Genomic DNA, 21,281 nt, shown 5'->3' on the forward strand with positions numbered 1-21,281 from the left:
AATAAAGCACATGAAATGGTACTTGTGTGATAACCAATTACATCCTTCAGATAGTGCCATCCTCAGCCTTCCTCACCCTCATTCAGCTCCTCACTGCAGAAATGTAAGAGATAGTACTGACCTCTGTAAATTGAACTGCAAGGCAGCAGTTCAATGCTAGTGCAACTTTTTTTGACATCTCTGTGATAAAAGGCTGAAGTGAGTGCAAAGGAGTGGAGTCAGGTCTGGCATTGCTACTTTTCCCACCATCTATGATGACTGCTGTGCCAGAGACTTCACAAGAAGTTAAGAACTAAAAGGACTGTTACAGCCAAGTCGCTGGTCAGAGGTGGGCAAGGTCAGAGATGGAGATCCAGCACCGAAGAAGCAGCTATTTAATATCAGCCATCCAAATGCTTCCTTTTAGCATCTACTTTCTCTTGTCTTTATTGTTATTCACCATAAAACAACATTAAAACCATAAGAGAAACTACACGAGACACTTGTCTGGTTGCATTATTACCCACACCCAGGTCAGCCCTCATTTCAGCACAGTTACACTGAACAAACACTACTCTGGCACACAGACATCACTCCATACACTCTAACACAGAAGATACCTGAATGTGTTTATTAAAAGCCTAAGGGCACATCTAACGCCATCCAGGAGACATTCAACTACCCTTTTGCAGGTATGAAAGTCCTTTTATAAACTTGGCATAATGATCCTTGGGAATGTTCTCCTTCTTGTTTGTTTTGTGGTTTGTGTTTTGTTTGGTCTTTTTGGTTTGTTTTTTTTTTTTTTTTACAAACAGCTAAACTGCAGAAGATGGGGCCTGTGAGAAACAGAATAGAAACTGACTTGCAGCATCTTCTGGCACAAAATAATTGTCACCATGCTTCCTAATGAAAACTTGTACACTCATGTAAAAGCAACATATTTTGCTGTGCTTGAACACATCTTTTTTTTTTTTTTTTGTTATTTTGTAGTGACACTGTCAAGAAAGAATTATGGGTCTGTACACAAGAACATAAAAATAACTAGGAAACTAAAGCAGAGCTCACCTGTTTCTCGTGCTAATGACTGTTTAGAAAGTGCACATCTGAAAACTCCTTTTTTATTCTGTCAGAGAATCATAGGGCAGTTATCTTTAATAGCTATTACTCAAACATATATATAAAAAGTATCTTATTTCTCTAGCAGTCTTTATCAAAAGGATAATCCTTAAATGCTATGTGTCATTCCCTTTAGATTTTTAAGGCTGACAATATTTTGAGTAAAGTGCTCTGCCATTCATGGGAAGATGTAAATCCATAATTGGAGGAATTTTTTTTCTTTTTTTAAGATTGCTTGCATTGTTAAAAACAATGAAGAGGTGGACTTACAGGGCCAGCTTGGTCAATCAGTGTAGCTATAGTGACATGACAGTTTTACACCTGCTGAGAATCTGGTCCTTGTGGTAATGAACAACAATAGAGAACTGGCTGACTTTTCATGCCCTTGGTGGTAAGAGACATGTAAAGAAAAACCCTTCTTGCCTTTCCCTTGTGACTTTTTACAAATCTGCACAATGTACCTATCCAAACACTATAAATATTTACAAATTATCTGCTACACAAAAGTTTTGTTCTAATTTATGTTCAATTTTTTATGCATGAATTCATATACTTTCATTAGCCAGCAGACAGGTATCAGTACTTACCTGTGATCTAAATGGTGAATAGAGATAATAACCCCTGAATTCAAATGGGCTTGTTTTAAGGTCACCAGGATTGTGAATTCACATTTATTTCTTAACTTCTGAAAAAAGATCTCAGCTGTTTCTGGAGACGCCTTCACATTTCTTGAAGTATCTAAAATAAACATGAGAGGAAAAAACACTCGATATAAAATTTTATGTTACTTTACATTCTCATTCAAATAGCTTACAAAATAACAGGCTATTTCTGAGAAGCACAATTGAACAGGCAAAAGCAGGGCACAAAATACTTAAAGCATTAGTTTTGCATGCAATGGAAGCCATTTAGACAAAACAGAACACATTTTCTAGGACACCTATTCTGTTCTGGGGAGGGGTGGTGTTTTCTTTTGATCCAGGGTCATAACTCCTACTTTCTTCAGGGGTGGCTAGATGATACCTTTTATATTTCATCCAAAGTTTGGGCTCACTAGCAGTGAAGCACAGTGCCAACACTAGACATGAGCCTAAACCCTGACACGTAACCTGAGCAACTTTTTAATGACTTCTAAAAGATGTTATGCCTAATAGCATAAATACATAAATAAATAATTTTTTAAAAAACCCAAAATTACAAACAATTTACTCAGCTTTAAGTAATAGTTTAAAAATTCACCAAATTTCAAAATATTTTATCACTAATTAATTGCTCTATACTCCATTTGGGTGATATTTTCCTGCTGCTTCTTGCACAGGATGTCATGAACATTTGTTAGAGTAGTGGCACATGTATACCATAAAGGTTTTACTTTTAAAAACCCACACAAAGCCTAGACTGATGAAATATTTCTGCTGAATTTGAACATAACATGCATAGAAAATAAAAAAGGCCCAAGCTTAAAACCTCTACAGAGATAATTTACAAATAAGATGTCAAATGCTAGAAAAAAAATTCCCAATTGCCAGAATACATTACACCAGAAAAAAAAATGAATATACATTTTTAATGCACAAAATCAACTCATTAGCATGTGTAATCAACTGTGTAAGAACTAAATCAATTCACAGGCATCTTGTCACAGCAATTTGACCATTCTGCTCTGCTTGGGGACAGTAACTCAGGAAGAGCAGTCAAGAGTTAACAGCAATAGAACGGGTGATTTTCTTTTGGCAGCACTGGAGCTGAGCTATCAAGTACACCACTCTAAGCTTGCACCACTGTTCTTAAAACAGTTTTACTCTTTAAGCTGGACCTATGAAGATGCTGCTCTCCATTAACAGAAACAGTTTGTTTTGGTTTATGAATTAGGAATATTTTAATATCTGTTTAGGAAGTGCAACAACCTGTGCAACTGCGAAGTCCTAACCAAGCTCCTGAACAGTGTCACAATCCAGTTGAATTTCATGTGTTTTTCTTTTCCAAAAGAAAAAAAAAAAGGAAAAAGTTAATTTCTACCAAATTCCTTATGATATTCTCATAAGCAACTGATGAAAGAAAGTATATGCTTAACACCCTCACCCTCACGGAAGGCCAGCCCATATATTTATAACTATGCCCCCCCTTCCATTCTAACTGGAGCTACTGGGGTGCAAACACTGCTCTACAGGTGGCCTGTGCTTCAGCAAGGAAACAAACCCTCACCATCACATGGATCTCTCCAGAGCCACTCCAGTCCTCATGGCTGTGTGAGAGGCAGGGGAAACACAGAGCTGCCACAACACCCACAAGACAGGGATAATTTGCGAGGTCTCTTCATGTTGCCCTGAATCATGACCTGATCACTATACTGGATGAGAATTTTCCATCCTTTATTCTATAAAACCTTATCTGGGTACCCTATAATCATTCATTGTGGCCTCAGATACCCTTCTTGTATACAGACAATAGCAGCAAGACCTGATTCCATCATGCTGGCAGCCTAAATACTAAGATTACCATCACACTAACTGCTGGAGTGTTACATTCCCAAAACACATGGCCATTCAGTTTTGGTACTGCAAGTAGGTCAGATTATACTTGCTGCTCAAAAAAGCTACACAGCCTTTTGAATTATTACTATTTTACAAAGCACAACACTCTTTGCTCAGGGCAGGCACCAGGTGGATTTCTTAAAAGCAAGATGACTGAAAGGTCCTTGATCTGTCAGATCCATTCTTTTCACACTAACACAAGAGTGTAAATCCCTCCTTCCAATTGCCTTTGAACACTAGCAGTAAGAGCTTGATAGATCACCAGCTGTGTTCAATAAATATTGCTACAGGCTTCTTCTTGATATTTGGCTCCTAGTAATCAGTTTAAGACCCAACAAAAATACTTCACTGGAACTGGGCTTCTTCCATAATAGCTTGGAAAAATCAAATTGGTATATCTCAGACAATAATTTGCAGTTTCTCAATAGTTACATAAAAACTTCATACTGTGAACATTTCTAATACACAAAACCAGAGGCATAAATTTTTTCAACTTGAAGTGCAAAAATAAGAATTATTTGTTTCAATGAGAAATTTATCTCTAACCACAATACATATATTTTGGGTTTATTTTCCTAGAATATTGCGTGTTTGGTTTGACCACAACAATGCACAAATCCATAGTGTCATCAATCCATCTTTAGAAACAGGAAAGTGACAATTAAAGAAACAAAAAATTCAAACTCAGAGCATGTCTCACTCCTTGTTCAGGCTAGATCCTTTAAGAGCTAACATTGCAAAGCAGCCTAAAAGCCCAGCAAAGAAAACCACTGGCCATAAGACCTGCAGGAACTCAGCCCTTCAGAAGACAAGCTTAGCAGCTGCCTGTGCTCCCAGAAGCCCTCACTATTAGGACTCATTTCCCCTCTCAGCGACAATCTGCAATCAGAGCTCTGCAGCAAACACCAACATCACACCAGTGTTTCCTGGAAGTGCCAAGAGCAGACATTGTCATTTCAGTCATGTTCATGAGATAATAATTACTGCACTTTTAACAAAGACAGTGAGTAATTTTCACCAGGACTCACTCCACAAGTCCAGAGGATTTCCACCAGTCCAAACAGGCAGTGGAGAAAGAGGCAGTTTTACCCTTTGTGGTCACCAGCCTTTTAACTGCTCTCATCATCCCTGTGGTGACAACCACATTCATAAAAACTTATGAGGAACTACTACAGGTAATTGATCCAGCCATGCCTCTTCACGAATTAAATAAATAAATAAATAAATAAGGTGTTGGAAGTAGCCACGAACAAGTTATGGGCAGTAAGCACGAAAACTTCCATGCACCAGCAGCATACTAAATCACACTGTGGAAAGACTTACGACAAGCCATTCACTACCATTCATTTCCAGTCCACAATAAAAGAAAACAGTTCTTAAATGGAATGAGTACCTTTTCCTAGCAAAGGGTGTGCTCTCAAATTTTTTGAAGAGCATCTAAAAGCATACATACAGTATGAACTGAATTATAAAACAAATTCCTGCAGAATAGTCTCTGAAGGAGGCATTCTAACTAATCGAGCTCCACAGTTTGTTTCATTGCACATAATCAGCTTTTAATAGCAACATCTATAAATCAATTTCGCATCTGACTGTAGCTCTGCTGAACTATCCAAATTAAATTCTAGTGGTTTGTGAGAAAAGGAAGACTGAAGGCTAAAATGAGGCTGAAAAATATAATTGGCTCAATTTTGTTTCAACTTCCTACTCTAGGAGGGATGAGTGTCACAAGCATATATTCACATCCTGTCACTTTCCCATATTCGTTTTTTCGTTAATATTTTTGTAACTAGGATTTCACACAGCCTTCAAAGGGCAACTGTTTACTTTACATGGTTATTTTATTTAGGTAACAAATATAAACTAAGCTGCACCCAGCCAACCAGGCAGCATTCAAAGACAATCCAATAGCAAAATCTTTACAAGGCTGACAGAGTACAACAGGATTTTAAGTGGAGCACAATGCATTCAAATTCAGGAGTTGCATTCCTCTAATGAAAAATGAAGATATAAAGAAGTAAAACAACCTTTATTAGACCAAAGCCTTGCTAGATGTGATATGCATTAAAACCTTCAGTAGAAAGGCTGGTTGTTTTGCTATTTAAACTGATATATAAGATCAGCTCATAAAACATTTTGAACTACTTTACCTATAAATTTTTCTATTCCCTTCTCAAAGATTCCCAGTTGTTTCAGAGAGAACAGCAAAAAAAGCAGCTGTAGTTTTCCAAACCCACGTGAACCTGAGCTGGATTCTCCAAGGCTGTAGGAAGGAGCTCTGCAAGAGTCTGGGGGAAGGTGTTGCAGCTCTATCTGAAGTTTAAAAAACTACAAAATACAGGGTAAACACTAAGCCTTTAAGACTCCCACTGGGGCCATTCCCAAAGGGTGTGCTTACACTACAGGGCCCAGGAGCACTGCCCAGTTCCCAAACCTGGGTGAACCCTAGGACTACAATCAAAATGTATGTCAGGATACAACTAGGTATATCCTGACCTCTATGCACTCAAGTGCCCCCCCTAAACTGGATCCAACCTGGTCTCCCCAGAACAAACACTCACAAATGCCAGGAACAAGGACTCCTGCAATTAATTTCCCAAGTGGCCTGATCAGGACCTTGGGATACCCCACAGACTGTTTAGGGACATAGCCCACAAACTGCCCTTGTAGGTTTGATACCACCACGGTGTGGCGTTTCTGCCTTCTTATTTCCACTAAAGAAATGCTTCAGCAAGGATGCATGCAGCCAGAAATGCAGTAGATGAGAAGGAGAAAAGAGGGCAAAATGCTCTTCAGCTGAAACAAAACAATCGAAATAAAAACTGACTTGAAGCCAAATCATTAAATCAAATAAAAACAAGGGGGGAAATGTCACAGTTTGTTCTTGCAGCATTTGGGGAGGTTCCAACTGCCTTTGCTTTGTAGCTTCCTCTGTTCTGAATGTCAGCTACAGCTTTGGTGTGTCATCCAGCAAGGGCTTCCCTCCAGCTCAAACCATATGCAAAGTCCCACAAGTCACAATGGCTGACGCTAAAGACTAGAAGACCCATTTCTGAACATATTTTTTCCCCAATTACATTGGCTGTTCATACTTATATCCTTCAAAAACGGTAATCGTATCACTCCTGGCCAAAACTCTGGCTCACCTATACGCTATATACTGATGTTTTAAAGTCATTTCGGCACAGCTGAGAACACAAATTTACTGTGGGACAAGAGGAGGGAAAGGTACTGAGACCCTGGACAACTAGGCTTGAATCAGGACAACTAGGATAGACTGCAAATCCATGACTGTCTGTGGAAAACAACAGCTGCAATATAATTCATATTCCCTGTGAACTGTCAATATTACCACTGAAATCTGCCTAGAAGCATTCTGCAAGAGATGATACAAAACAAGTTTGGGGGTGATTATACTAATGGCTGGGTTAAGCCTCTGAGCTTATATTCCAACCGGCTGCTTCTAGAAACCAAAGCAAGTCAGATGGGGCTGAATTGTTCTGCGATGGATTCGGTACCACGGCTCTCTCTATCTTAGTCTTAACCTGCCACAGCACAATGCTAAGACACTTAGATGTCTTTCATCTTTCCTTGGCTGTTGTCCCTTCAGCAAAGAGGGAATTTGCACCAGGATTACAAGTGGGAAAAATTTCCTGTAATGTAGAACAGCCCAGCTGCACCGCAAAAAGTCAGGCATGCTCTTCCAAAAATGTCAGGTCCATGAACAAGGATTCAGTGACTTTTGGACTCAGCAGGCAAAAAGTAAATAAAAGATAAATAGTTATTGAACAGGTTCTAGTGACTGTATCTGCAATAGCATATTTCTGACAGTTTTTCAAACCTTTTGCAAATGACATGATAAGAAATCTAATTGCAGACAAAGCTGAACTTTGAACATGTAGGACTCCAGATTAGAAGTCTATATTCTCAGCACAGGAAGCTGAAACAGCTGATTTGCTAACAAGCAACACTGATCCTGCCACACTAGATTGTTAATAAAACAACTCCTATCAAACTGCCACAGAAAATGAAAATGTGTTCTCCTGAATATTTCGGAAAGGCATTTTAGAAATGAATAGATCAACACACAGGGAAGCAACACACATACAAAAGTAGTATCAGGAATTTTTAAAGGCATACATGATACAGAAAACTTATGTTCCTTGTACATGAGAATTACTACCCCTTTCAGAGAAACTTTCATCATGCTAGATACTATCACCAGGAGATAAGGTGCTACTGAGTAGGGACCTATGACATGACAGCAAAATAATGAAGATAAAAGACTTCTGTTCTTGTTACTGAAATTCCACTCCTAGGAAATTAAAATGTGTGCTGCAAAGTATACTCTGCACCATTTATTTATTACTGTAATGCTTTCTGGTGATTTATAGGTTCCAGGTTATCAATTATAAGATGCAATAGCTTTTTTGATTAGAGTTTTTCCTAGCCTATATTCCAACACTATTCTTAAACTCTTTTTAAGTTTTGAAGATGCTTTGTATGGGCTCCCTCATAGGTAAAAATCATGTACTGCTACTTAGAATTATGTTGTTTAGGTTTTTCACAGCCAAAACCACTATAAAACCAGCACAGAGTGGGATTTCTTCTGTTTCTTCATTTCAGTGGAGGTTTCAGCTATAGTTAAAAGGTTACAGCTACTATAGCCTTTTAAATATATATGCGTATATAAACATAAACTCTCTTTAGGCACAAAACAGCTTTCTAGAAGCTGCTTTGAGAACACCTTGAAACCTGTGGAGAAAATCAAGCCTGCCTTGTTTTCCTTGCAGCTGCCATCTGTGGCATATGCACCTAGCTATGCTTGGTTGCATACTGTCACATGAGCACTTTGTGTCAAGCTGACCTAACAACAAACAAAAATATCACACCAAGAAATGCTGTTAACACTGGGACATTGAAGAGCAGAAGAAAAACAATGCATCGTCTTCCAGCCCTGCTAGTACTGTAATAAGGGCATGACACACATGAGAACCACTAAAAGACTGATTTTATTTTCATTGTATAGCATGGCCAGGATTTTAACAGTTACTCAATTCACAGCAAAAGGGGAGGACAGGAGGAGGAGAAGGAGGTAGTGCTGCCAGCCTTTTCCAAATGGAAAGGCAGGCTACCAAATGTAAACAAACCCTAATCAATTAAAAACAATAAAGTACAAACTTAATGGCGATAATAAATCACGCAAGCAGATTATGCTACATGTAGATCAAGCTGCATTATATGCCCTACCCTTCACCCTGAAGATGTGACACAACTCAAATTCTCAAATATATCATATTCCACTGGTGAACTATCATACAATGACAGACCATGTAAGATCAGAACCCACCACGGCACCTCTGAATTAGGATCATGCTTGGTGTAAGCAATCCAATACCCTCTCAGCAACACACCACGTCTCCCCCTCACCGTGTGCAAGTGTCAATAAGACTTACTCATGCTCTCTATTCAGTCATTTTCTCTCAAAACCTCCTTTTGTTGTGACAAGTATGCTGCTCCTGAGGACTTAACTCCTACAAACTGTGTTTCACAGATTCATTTAGGCTGGAAAGGGCCTCTTGAGATCATCTAGCCCAACTGTAATCATTTGTGGATGACCTAGAAGGTTTATCTTTCTTCTCCATGAAGAATCTGTTTCTCCCTCTTGGTAGTGATTTGGATCTCTCATCCTAGTTTTCCTTCATCTCTGGCTTTCTAGGGTATAACTGCTTTTTGCCCACATTAGTGTTAACTGCCTTCAGCTAACCAAAACTCTATGTGTTAAGAATTTAAGTGCCGATTTCTTTTCACACAACAGAATGGTGAGCTTAAGAAAGTATTAACATGAGATCATTTTGCAGATGACCACAACCATGAGGTCTGCATGAAAGATTAACTTCTGATAAAAGAGAATGGCCAACAGCCACTGACACACATAGAAAGCACCAGAAAACTTAAACCTGTATCCTAACAGCAAAAATAGAGCAAGCAGGGCAGGGGAAGGGAGGCCACCACTGGAAAAAATTGTATCTGAATATGGAGACACATCCAACACCTGTGTTGTTATCCACAGGTCACCAGCAGCAGACTGAGCAAACAGCAGCAGATGGGGGGAGAAGGCAGGAGACTGAACTGTAAATAGAATTCAAGCACTAGCAGAAACAGGACATGGCAGAAAGACCACACCTGATGGTAGAGGTAGGACACCAATGCCATCAACCGTATTGGCATACTTGGAATAATTTCTACTCACAGGGTAGCTGTTTTGATGCCAGAAAAAGGAAGGATAAGAAGATTTTGAATTGGGAACATCAAAGAGAAGAAATACCAAGGAATATCATATAAAAAACTCAGCTGTGAGCAGGGAAGACAGGTAGAAAATACATGGAAGGCTTGAGCAAACCTTTACCAGAGATTTCAAGAAAGCTGGGAAAGACCAGAGTTCACATTCTCCAGAAGTTCCTTTTAAAGCCAGGTATTAATGGAGTCCATGCTCCTGTGAATATGCCCACTAGCCCTGATGAATCAGCTACCAGTTTAAACTCACGCTCAATATAGTATAAGCTTTGATGAGTTATAATTATAAAATGTTTCCAGACTCTAGTTTGCTCTTGTAGGCTTATTTTAGCTCAGAATCATCAAAATATATGTAAGTGCACCATAGAACAAGTTTTGGGAGAATACAAAGGCACTGGTTTGATAATTGTGTACCAGGTTTTTGATGCTACTTTGTGTCTTTGAGAAACTCTCCCTATACTAGATCTATTTCATCAACACCCCTGCACTCCAGAGTACAGAAAGACTTAAAGGGTCATCCACCCATTCCTTAGCCTATTACCTGAACAATTATGTACAATGACTACAGCGCAGCTGAAGTTTCCTAGATATTTTATTTCATTCTATCTTCTAAAAAAATCAAAAGTATGGAGACTTCCACCACTTCTTTTCAGCAGCTATTCCACAATCTAAACTAGTTCACTGTGAAAGTCTCCTTTTATCTTAAATCCTCTCAATTTGTAGTATCATTACATTACTCTTACCTCTAGCTCTTTGAATACTAAATAATCCCTTAATTTTAAACCACTAAGAATCTTCTAATACTAGACACTTATCATACAACACTTTTGTCATTTCTTGGACAAGCTGTACATGCTCAAGTTCTTTCAAAAGCTTTCTTACTAAGCCAGTTCTTTTGTTACTGTACAATCTGGTTTGCTGCTTTTCTCTTCAGTCCCTGCAATTCATTGATATTTTTCTGAAATGCAGAAACCCAGAGTGAATGCAATAACCCAGACATAATTTTTTTTAAAAATTCAACCTCCCAGATCTCTTACTGCCATATGCTTTCCTTATGCTAATGGTGTGTGCAGGGATTCTCAATAAGAGCAATACTGAACAGGGTACACAAGGTTTTCCTCAAGTCAACCCTCTTCCTTGAATGAGAGCTGAGTAAATCTAGGGACTGTTCCAAGTTCAAGGCATATTACTTAATGTTACAGAAAATTTTAAGAGTGCCTTTGGCACAATATGCAAATGCATGCTTAGGGAGCTATTAAAACATAGATTATTGACCTAAAACTAGAAGAGATCCTTTGGAACCCTTCTGGATCATTACACAGCTGTATCTAGAGACTGATGGACTTCCAGACAGAGTCAAGGCTGGTGCATGTCATCTTCGCTTTTAGGATAAGCACAACGGATGTGACCACCATCTAATTATACTTAAATAAGCATTTATGCTGGGGAAATTGTATAAACATTGCTCTGAGTATAAACATAGCTCTAATGTTACAATTGGAGGTCTTTCTCTTATTATACTCCATGTTTTCAGAGAAGGAAATGGCCACTCAAATTCCACTAAAAGAGTTCTCAGTTATGGATCGCTAGCAATATTGATTGTAATGGCTCCCTTGGAAACATTACAGTCTATCATAGCAATGTTGGTGCTGCAGCAAATATGTTCATCTGCTAAAAGCCTTTTTGAACATTGTGTCTTCAGAAGTCTCTTTCAGTCTACTGGTCCTTTTAGACCATGCTCATTGCTTTAGCACCTTGCAACAGCCCAGAGCTGTGAGCAGCTGCTCATGAGATTACTCAAGTTAAAAATCAGTTTTCTAAGTTTGTGTGTCTCTCTGAAGTCATCAGCATCATCACACAAACCCCCCAAAACAAAGTATGCACCAAAAAACAAAAGCCAGTAAAATGTTGACAAATAGGAAGAATTTTTTGCTGTAAAATTCTTCCATGTTGCAAATGGCTACAGAATTTTTTTTTTTATCTGAAATATCCAAGTGAGCACTCATAGTAGGTGTTTATTGTAGAAAACATGTCCAGACAAAAAAAAAAATTAAGAATTAAAAAACCCTTTCTTAAATTTCTCCTCAGATTTTTCCTGAGAGGAATTCATTTGGACAATGCCAAGTTGGAAAAAAATACCTTTTCTTAAGCATTGAGACAAAATATAGAGGAATTTAGACAACAACAGATGGACAAGGAAAAAAAAAATCAAGCAGTGAAAAATCCTTTTTCACCCCTTATTCAGCTGTACCTTAGCAGTACAGGTAAGAGAATACAGCTGCTCAGTGGATCTGCACCTTGGCACAAAACTAAACAGGACGAAATATAGGGAAGAGTCACTATAAAGAAGTACAGTTTTTCATGAGAGCTCTATAATCCAGCCCTTATCCAACGGTTTTAAATAACTTATGAACTCAGTCCTGTACATCTCTTAAGACTCAGTGGAAACAGTGAAGTTAACCATACCTGGAGCTATTTTTCCAAGGTAGCACTTGTATACCCTGGAGGATACAGACTAAAAGAACATAAGCTGTGGAGAGAGGAGAGTAAAAAACCTATTTCCCACATCTTATAGGGAGAAAGTAGAGGGGAAAACAGACATTGTGATTGATCTAAAAGGAATGTGTAGGATATGCTGCTGTCCTTTGTGACACCTCACTGGTGAATGAGCCATGCTGCAATGAGGGAAGGAACCATTAAAAAAAACCCTAGCAAGTCTCAGGCACACTTTGTGACTACGGAACTATGCCACAGCAAAAGTAATTACATAAGGGTAGCGAGACCTCATCTTCCCCCATCACTTCCTCTTGCTAATGCAGTCCTCCCCCAGCAATATGGAAAGATGCACTTGACAGTTACCTAGAAGTGTCACTGTCCTCTCTTCTCAGGGCACATGTGCTGCATGTGCTGGGTTCTCTCGGGCACACAGGACAGATACTGTCCTGCTGTCAACATCACATCTTCTAACTTCGGCCAACACCATTGCCCCCTGCCACACTGCCAGGAGAGGCTGCCAGGTAAGCAGCCATCTGCACCTGCCTGCTCTTGACAGGGCTGTCACCATGGAGAGAGATGCTCTTTGGCCCCACTCCTCCAACCATCAGGTCACTTTTCACGGACCAACCAGGGTTCTGACCCACATCCCCACACGGATACCGGCCTAATGTATTTCCCTTTCATACATGCTGTACATCATACTCATCTTCGGCTTTCCAACAAAAATGCCAGCTGGAGCCCTGAGATAATAAAAGCCCCAACAAGGATTTTGTACTTGCAATATTCTAGAAGAAGTCTCATTGTAAAGGCACAAAGAAGCAAATGCAATTCTGTCTGCCGTTAGTCAGTATGAACCGTTTGGGGCAATACTGAATGTATAAACAATACACGGTTATTTGCATTAACCTGAACAACCAGACATGGATTAAAAAAAAATTTAGAGATTCATCATTGTCCCAGAAAACAGACCCTCATGGACTTCAATTTATTGCAGGTATCAGATACAACCTGGCTGTGAAAAGCACAGGCTCAAGTCCACAAGAACACAGTAAAACATGACATTACTTTAAATCGAGTCACACCCTGCTGATAAATAAATGCAGGTATTAATTCACTCCAAAGGCTGAAGTATCAGAGACTGGAGATGTTAGCTGTCCTGCCAAGCCCAGGCAAACACACCAAAGTCATGCTGGAATTTAACAGACCAAAAGGCAACAAGAGCCCATATCAAGACACATGGAAAGAGATGAGAGGAGGAAAAAAACTGGGAAAAAAACCCCGAAAACAATCAAACAAAACCCCAACAAAACAGCAACAATTAAAAAAAAAACACAGACAACAAAAAAAACAGGCTTCAAAGGGAATAAAGGGTTTAAAGGGAATATTTAATCTCTGAGATTATTACCTTTCCCTCCCCAGAAAAAGACCACTGCAGAAAATCAAAAGAAAAGAAAACAAAAAAGGACAACAAATAACACTTTGTGTATAATACCATTCCTTGAAATAAATAATGACAATTTTTAGAGCCTAATTTAAAACAATTCCGTTGCTTAACACTTATACTTCTGTGATAGCAATGCCTAATACACACTCTCAACAACAATATTTATTAGAAACTTTCAGCATAAGACAGTTGCAATCCCCAAATGCCACAGGCCAAGTTTTATGTCATTCCTTAACATTATTTGTGTCAACTCCGCACAAATGACTACATTCAGGGATTACAAGCTTCTCAGTTTCTGTATCTGGCATACATGAGGTTCCCATTCACTTTCCATTTCTCTACTGTATGATTACAAGCATCAGTCAGAAGCTCAAGATATTTAAGTCTTTCTTCCATAACTTTTTCCCCTTTATTTTACAGATAAACCAGCACAACCAGTTAGCAAGCAACACAATCTCCAGTTCTGGGCATATTCATGAATATTCAGTATGGGGTAAGTGCATCATAGCTCTCCATGCATTAAAATTCATGGTTTAGGATGGAAAATTGATGCAGGATCCTCATGCTATCTCCTTTTTTGGGTGGGGTCTTCAAGCAGCAGACACTTCACAAATACCTCCTCTTGCTACAACTACTCCTCCTTCCCAGAAGAGGTTGCTGAATATTAAATTCTTCTGGAGCAAGGGTATGTCTCAGAGGAGCGGATACACCAGCAAAAGCAGCCCAGCTTTTCAGGGCTCTCCTGCTCTCCTTCAGCACCCAGCCTGGCTCCCCAGCAGCATTAATCACAATCCTGGCAGTGCCCTACCACAATGGTTACTGTTTGCACAGGTGCAGAGGTGACTTTAGAAAGTATCATAAGTGGAAGGCAGCAAAAGGAAAGCTTATGCTGTTATTCCAGATACACCAAAACCTTTCTGGCTACCACATTGTCATAGAGCAGTTTTTTACATTAGGCATTTCTAACATCAAAAAACATGCCAGTGCCTACTGAAATTAAACTTTGATTAAAACTTTTGCTCTCTACAGATGATCTCTATGATGGAGGTCCCACATTTTGAGGATTCAGTGCTTCTGAGTGAAAACAGTTTGCATGCAAGACAAAAAAAAGCTGCAGTTAAGTATTCACTCTGCAGTCAGCTAAGACAGTTGGCGACATTAACATCCTCATTCCCAGCTGTCTGTTACCACTCCTCTGGGAGATGGATACAGCTGGAGAAAGGGGATTTTACAGGACTCCAATCCATGTCACTGCAGTCAGCCAAGTTCGCTCCTGAAGCTGTGATTTTGCCATCAGCAGACATGGGAACACTCGTATAATCTCTTGCTTTGGAATAGTTGTGGGGACAGTAACCTCTAGCTTCTGGGCAGTGATGAGCAGCTGGGAACAGTAATATTTTCAGCAGGCTCAGCTGGAACCTGGAGAAAGCATCTGCCCACAGTTTCAATGACAGGTGGCAAGGAAAAAGCAGTGTGTTTTGTGAAGTGCACAGGCAATGTAAATCCTATTTCTGTGACAAAAAGTTTACTCATCTCTGCTTTTAAGGCTTTTTTAGCTTCCTTATTCAGTAAATGTCCAGAGATGACCTCATGAGACAAAATAGAGTGAGTAAGATAGAGTAATATTTTCTTGCTAGCATTTTAAAACAACACACTAATGGTCCAGTCATACAAAAACACAACACATCAGTTATACCAAGAAGCCTATTTTAGGGGTTTTTTTTTTCTGACAGCATTTTGTGCCAGCCAGCACCAGTTCAAACAACAGTACTGCCGAGTCCTTTAATTTATCCCACTAACAGATTAAATTATTTTCTGGTGTTTCATAGCACATCTTGATCCCCATCAGAATATACCATATTTTGCCTCTAAAATTGTCCTTCCTCTGAATAAATACCAAATTCTGCATTCAGATACATAAGCTCTCACATTTTCATGACTGATATGTCCTTTTTATCTTTTTCTTAAATGCATGTTTCTGTGTTTGTAATCATCTGACTGCACTCTTCCGTCCACCTTTCAGCCTTCCCTTTGAAGAAAAGATACACCCTTTGTGGGCATATACTGTCCTTACACATCACCTGGCTTTCATTTTTGTTGCCTCTCATCCCTTGATTTACAGTGCACCTTCCACCACTCTCCACTGGCGCTGGAGGCAGTAGGAAGGTGTCTCCATTACTACACACACACATATACTCTTTGGACAAAGACAGTCTTGTGAACAGCATCTGCTCTCAACAAGAGAGACCCAGAAAGACTATCTAAATACTCTATCTATAAAATACATATAATACAAAATTTAAAGGGAGGGTGACAAAATGTTATTGCCTAGTGAAATGCCAGAGGAGACCAATTTACTCTTGAAGCCCTTCTTTAGATTGTCACACCTCAGAGCACCATTTCCTACTGCCAGTTGAAATACCTGGCTTCACTGGGACCTTGCATGAGCTTAATGTTCTGTCTTCTAGCATAGACTTGAGTCAGTCATCCAAAACCCTCATCACCCTTCAGGCTCTGTGGTTTGTCTACTTCTTCAAACTCCCCTGTGGTTACATATGCAACAAGTCCTCTTGAAGCAATATTATATCCGTATTTGCATAGGAAAATAGCTCTGTTGGACTTTCATCTTCACCTATCTCCTCAAATCACATTAAGACAGTATCCTTACCAAAAAAAAAAAAAAAAACACTATAAGAATGACAATGTGCATTTCTCCAAAAGCCTTCTTTAACTACATTAATTACACTTCAGTCCACCCATCTAGTTTGGGCTTTACCCAAGTGTCACCCCTGTTTTGCAAAAGGAGGAACAAAGGTGTTGAAAATTTCACTGACTTACATAAACAGTTGCCAACAGAGAGACATTAGTGACATAGATAATCTGACTTCTATTCTGCTGCTCTGACCAGCAGAGGAATAATTTTACTCTCAACATATTTTGACATAATAATATCTGCTGTTGGCTAGAAAGTGCTGGCAGATGTTCACATACAGCAACACTAACGTTTTTGAAGACTTCCTCCTGTTTTCTATTCATAATTGTATCTTCCCACAAGCTACACTGGAATATTTTACAATTACTTTGCAAACCACATTTCCAGAAAAAGAAGTCCCTGCAGCTAACTAGACACAGATTACAGTGGCAATCTGTTGCTACCATTCATGACAATCAAGGAGCACCAGACACTTAAAAAGCTTTAGAATCCAGCACCTAAATCTGCTGAAGTCAAGTACACACACAAAAGAGTCCAAGCAACAGCAAATTTCCAATAGCTAACATTATTTCTAAATCATGGCACAAGACTGTATGTGTATAATCTAAATTATCTTGACTGGACAGTGCCAGACTAAAATTACATTTAAAGAGTAACTGCTTACTGTCTTATATGACCTAGAAATAAAAGTACCTTTGAAAAGTCACTTACACAAGGGAGAATTTGCCAGAACAGCCAATCAGTTGCTAAACCTTTATAGTGAAAATTGATGCTACATCTAATTAAGCAGTCAAAACTGACTTTTTGCCTAGAAACTGAAGTAAAGAGATTATTCTGCTTTAACTATATATATAATTTTCCCATCAAATATCTTTAATTGTCTATTACCTGTTGGCAGTTGAAAATGCCACATTCATAATTTCCTTCTAAAATAGAGAACAGCATTCAGGATTTTGAATGGTTTAAGCTTATGTAAAGAAAGGCTTTATATCAGTTGAGAATGTGGTCTATCAAAAAGGCAACATACTAAAGTGTTGTAAATACGTCTATGATATGAGAAAAGATTCGCTATCGGAGGAAACCAAGAGGCAAAGGATGATCACAAGTTGGAGCATCCAGAGTAAATTCACAGATCATTTGAAGTAATTTGCGTCATTCTCACAAAATTTTTTCTGTCCAGGACTAAGGCTTAGCTGGAGTAAGGAAAAACCCACACAGACAAACCAAATTTCAAGGCAACACACACACGTATTTGAAATTCACACACTGCAAATACATACATTAAGAGGCACACATTGCAGCAATGTTCCCAAAGTGTGAGTTCTAAGAGCAGAACAAAAATGACTAAGTGAACCCAGCAGTCTGATCAAGGAAGGAAATTTCTCTATTTCTAAATGCAAGTTCAAAAATGAAAATCTCTTCTCAGTAAGGACCCCATTTACTATAAGAAAATCAGTAGTCATCTTATGCAGTAGCAGGGAAAATTATCTCCAGTCCTGCAGGGCATTAAAGACTTCCTAAGGGACACTGAGTGACTTCAACCACCATTTAGACACAAGTGTTTTCATCCTTGTTATTCCTCCGATTGTTCTCAACAAAATAAAAGGGCTGCTGGGAAAATGTAAAACTCCTGTCTTCTTTTGTTACAAATAAACTGCTAACTCACTTGGGAACTACGTACACTTGTAATTGCAAAGAACGAGGGAAAAACTTGAAAAAAGTAATTCTTTAGCAACCCAGTAATTTTTTGTCCTGACACTGGGAAAATATACCAGCAAGTCTTATTCCTCCAAACCTCAAATCCTGTTACCACTGAAGACAAAGTGAGTTTTAACTTCCCCCCCACTCCCTCACCCCAAGAGTTATAGCACAGTGGGGCTTCAACTCAGAACCATGCCTTGAAAATTATACCTATTTTAGGACACGACACCAATCCCACAGGCACAAAAATGCATTGCCATTTCTAAGCAGCAGACCCCTTCACAGAGGTCTCTGCTCCGCAGCCACAAGCCCATCACAGATGTTTAAAACCAGCATGTGCCAGTGTTTCTTAACATATGCCCATGTGTCTCCTCATTCATGTCCATAGTGACACATGCTGGCAGTTCCAGGGAAGGACACCACTAGAGAGGTCACCTAAAATAAAAATAAAAACCTTTGGCAACTATTACCTTCCCGATAAATTATCTTATTAATGCAAACATGAAAAAGAAATTCCTTTTCCAGATCTTATCTCCCTTGGATCATAACTCTCCTGTATGTAAAACACAGCCTCTTGCCTGTTGCACTAGAAGTCTCTTCAGATCCAAGCTAAACTCCTGGCATGACACAAGACGTCAGCAATGAAGTTCCCCTATCTAGAATGTGCAAGCTGATGTGGAGATTTACTTTTTTCATCAGATGTTGAGCCACATTCCTCCTTCTTTCTTAGTCATAGATTATAAGGAGCATTTAATCATCTTTCAGAGAAGAGACTTGCTTCTAAAGGCCAGATTTAGGCTTTCTTTTTTTTTAATTAAGATAGACTTGGGGTTTTTTCCTAAAAATATTGTTGATTCCAGCTTCCTTTAATATACCAGTACATTATTAAAGTGTAATTCAAAAACACACTGACAATGAGCAAGTGTATGGAATATAACCAATGCCAATATATTCAACAAGATTTTGAGAGTTATTTTACAGTCTTTTATTAATTACAATATAAGAAAGTTTAATAATGTTTAAAAATCTTTAATAAAACTCCTAAATGTATTTTTAGAAGATAGAAGACCAATATTTTATTCCTATTCCTACTAATAACAAAGAAACAATCACAAGCACTAAAAGAGACCAAAACTCATTCATTGTTTCTCCGGAGGGGTATGTCACAGAACCTCCAAAGGGCCACTTTCCTTTGGCAAAAAAAAGGGTGTTCTTATTTCCAGCCATCTGCCTCCCTCCTCCGGGGCACTTCATTTCAACATTTGCTCGAGTCACATAAAACTTTCAGTGAGGTTTTCCTTAGCTGGAACTGGGATATGTTTAGCGTTTCCCAAGTAAAGCAGCAGAGTGGGTGGTGCTATTATTCATCACCGCACCCCACGACTCACAAAACATGCCATCTGCCATCCCCGTTCCTGCTGTACTTTAATTAAGCGTCTACCAGTCAAAGGAAAAAAATGGGATGAGAGAAAAAAAAAAAATATTAAATAATGGGAGGGGAGAGTAAAGAAGAGTGGAAGAAAAGCGAGCAGGAAGGGAAGGTACGGAATCCCGAGGTCTCAAAGCGAGCAAACCTCTGGCGGTGGGGGGACTTGGGGGGACGCGCCCCGCGCGCGGCGCCGGGGCCCGACGGCCACGGCCGGAGTTGCGGGGCCGGGGCGGCCGTACCTGAGAAGAGGAAGGCTTTGCTCCCGTTGTGCAGCCCCGGCACCTGGCGCACGCCCTCCGTGGAGCCTCCCAGCTGTAGCTCGGACAGCACGTCGATCTGCAGCGAGGGGTCCACGCCAAAGCCTGAAACTGACCAGAAAGTGCCGTCACCTACCCGCCGACACCGCAACTTCCCGAGCACCCCCCCCAGCACCTCCGCCGCTCTCCGCACCTGCGGCTGCCCAGGGGCCAGAGCATCGCCACTGCGAAGCTCCGCCGGCCCCGCTCCCGGGTACTCTCCCGGCGAGTCAGGCATCCGCCTACCTGGCCCCAGGCAGAGGAGAAGGCAGAGCGTGCTCAAGCGGATGCCCGACTCCATGGTACAGCGATGCGCTCAGTCCATAGTCCCCCCCTCCGGCTGCTGCGAGCGAAAAGCCTCCGGGGCACAGGCTGGGTCGCTCCCCGCCTCTCACCGAGCGGCGCGGACCCCGCGCCGCCCCGCAGCGCGCATCACGGCGGGCGCCGCGCCGCCCCGCCGCCGGCCGGAGCACACAAAGGCGAGGGTGGGGGGCGTGCGGGCAGCGCAGCCCTCCGCCCGCGAGCAGACAATGGGGAAGCCCGGCGGAGCCTCCCGCCGCCGCCGCCGTGCGAGCGAGGCCGCGGCAGCCGGCGGCGCGCCCGTGCCCCGCAGCTCCCGGCCCGCCGCCGCCAGGCGCAGCCCCTCCGCTGGAGAGCAGCCGCCGCCGCAGCCTCCGCCCGGATCCCGCGGCAGCGCCGCTCTCCTCCCCGCCGTCCAGCGGGGACAGCGGCGGCGGCGGGAGGGGCCGTCGGTTTATGCCACGGCCACAGGAGCCGCCCACCGCCTCCGCCGGGCCGGGCAGGGCTGGGCAGGGCTGGGGGAGGTGCCGCCGCGCCGCCCCGTCCGCCGGGGGAGCGCCGGGCGCGGCGGGGAGCGGGACCAGGACTGGGTGTTGAGGGGGGTCTGCTGGGAACTTTGCGGGGAAGCGGCGGGGAGGGCCGGTGTGCCGCCGGAGGCCGCGGATGGCAGCGGCCGATCGGCGCTGGCGGTGACCCTCGGGGCGCTCTTCTGCCTGTCAGCAGTTCTCGTCTGCCTGTGCTGAAGTCACCGCTTGGGTCTCGTCCCGAGATAGTGCCGTCCAGGGTCTGGCAAAGCCTCCGATCTTTGGGCACGAATAAAAATAATTTGGGAAAGCCAAGGGGGAAGGGAAGAAATCAGAACGTTTGCAGTAGCTGACTGAGATGGGAATGTGCAGAGCTGGCGCGGGGCTGACAACGGCAGGCTCGTTTGCCCTGTCGTAAAAAACGATTCTACACAGCGGTCCTGTCCTCTTTA

The 21,281-nt window shown here is 41.2% G+C and overlaps 1 protein-coding gene across 2 annotated transcripts in view; it reads right to left on the reverse strand.

Moving 5' to 3' along the window:
* NELL2 (neural EGFL like 2) overlaps positions 1–20,729 on the reverse strand; it is a 135,347-nt gene extending 114,618 nt beyond the window's left edge. Inside the window, exons 1-3 of one of the 2 annotated variants that reach the window (XM_068190045.1) lie at positions 20,252–20,729; positions 19,949–20,077; positions 1,683–1,833 (exon numbers count right to left, since the gene is read on the reverse strand). In XM_068190045.1, coding sequence (XP_068046146.1) covers positions 1,683–1,833; positions 19,949–20,077; positions 20,252–20,306 — 335 coding nt within the window. In that variant the 5' untranslated portion in view covers positions 20,307–20,729. The remainder of the gene's footprint in view (positions 1–1,682; positions 1,834–19,948; positions 20,078–20,251) is intronic. The other variant, XM_068190047.1, reaches the window with a different exon arrangement.
* Positions 20,730–21,281: the final 552 nt, after the last annotated feature.

This window comes from Anomalospiza imberbis, chromosome 5 (genome assembly GCF_031753505.1).
Source record: "Anomalospiza imberbis isolate Cuckoo-Finch-1a 21T00152 chromosome 5, ASM3175350v1, whole genome shotgun sequence".
Lineage (NCBI taxonomy): Eukaryota > Metazoa > Chordata > Aves > Passeriformes > Viduidae > Anomalospiza > Anomalospiza imberbis.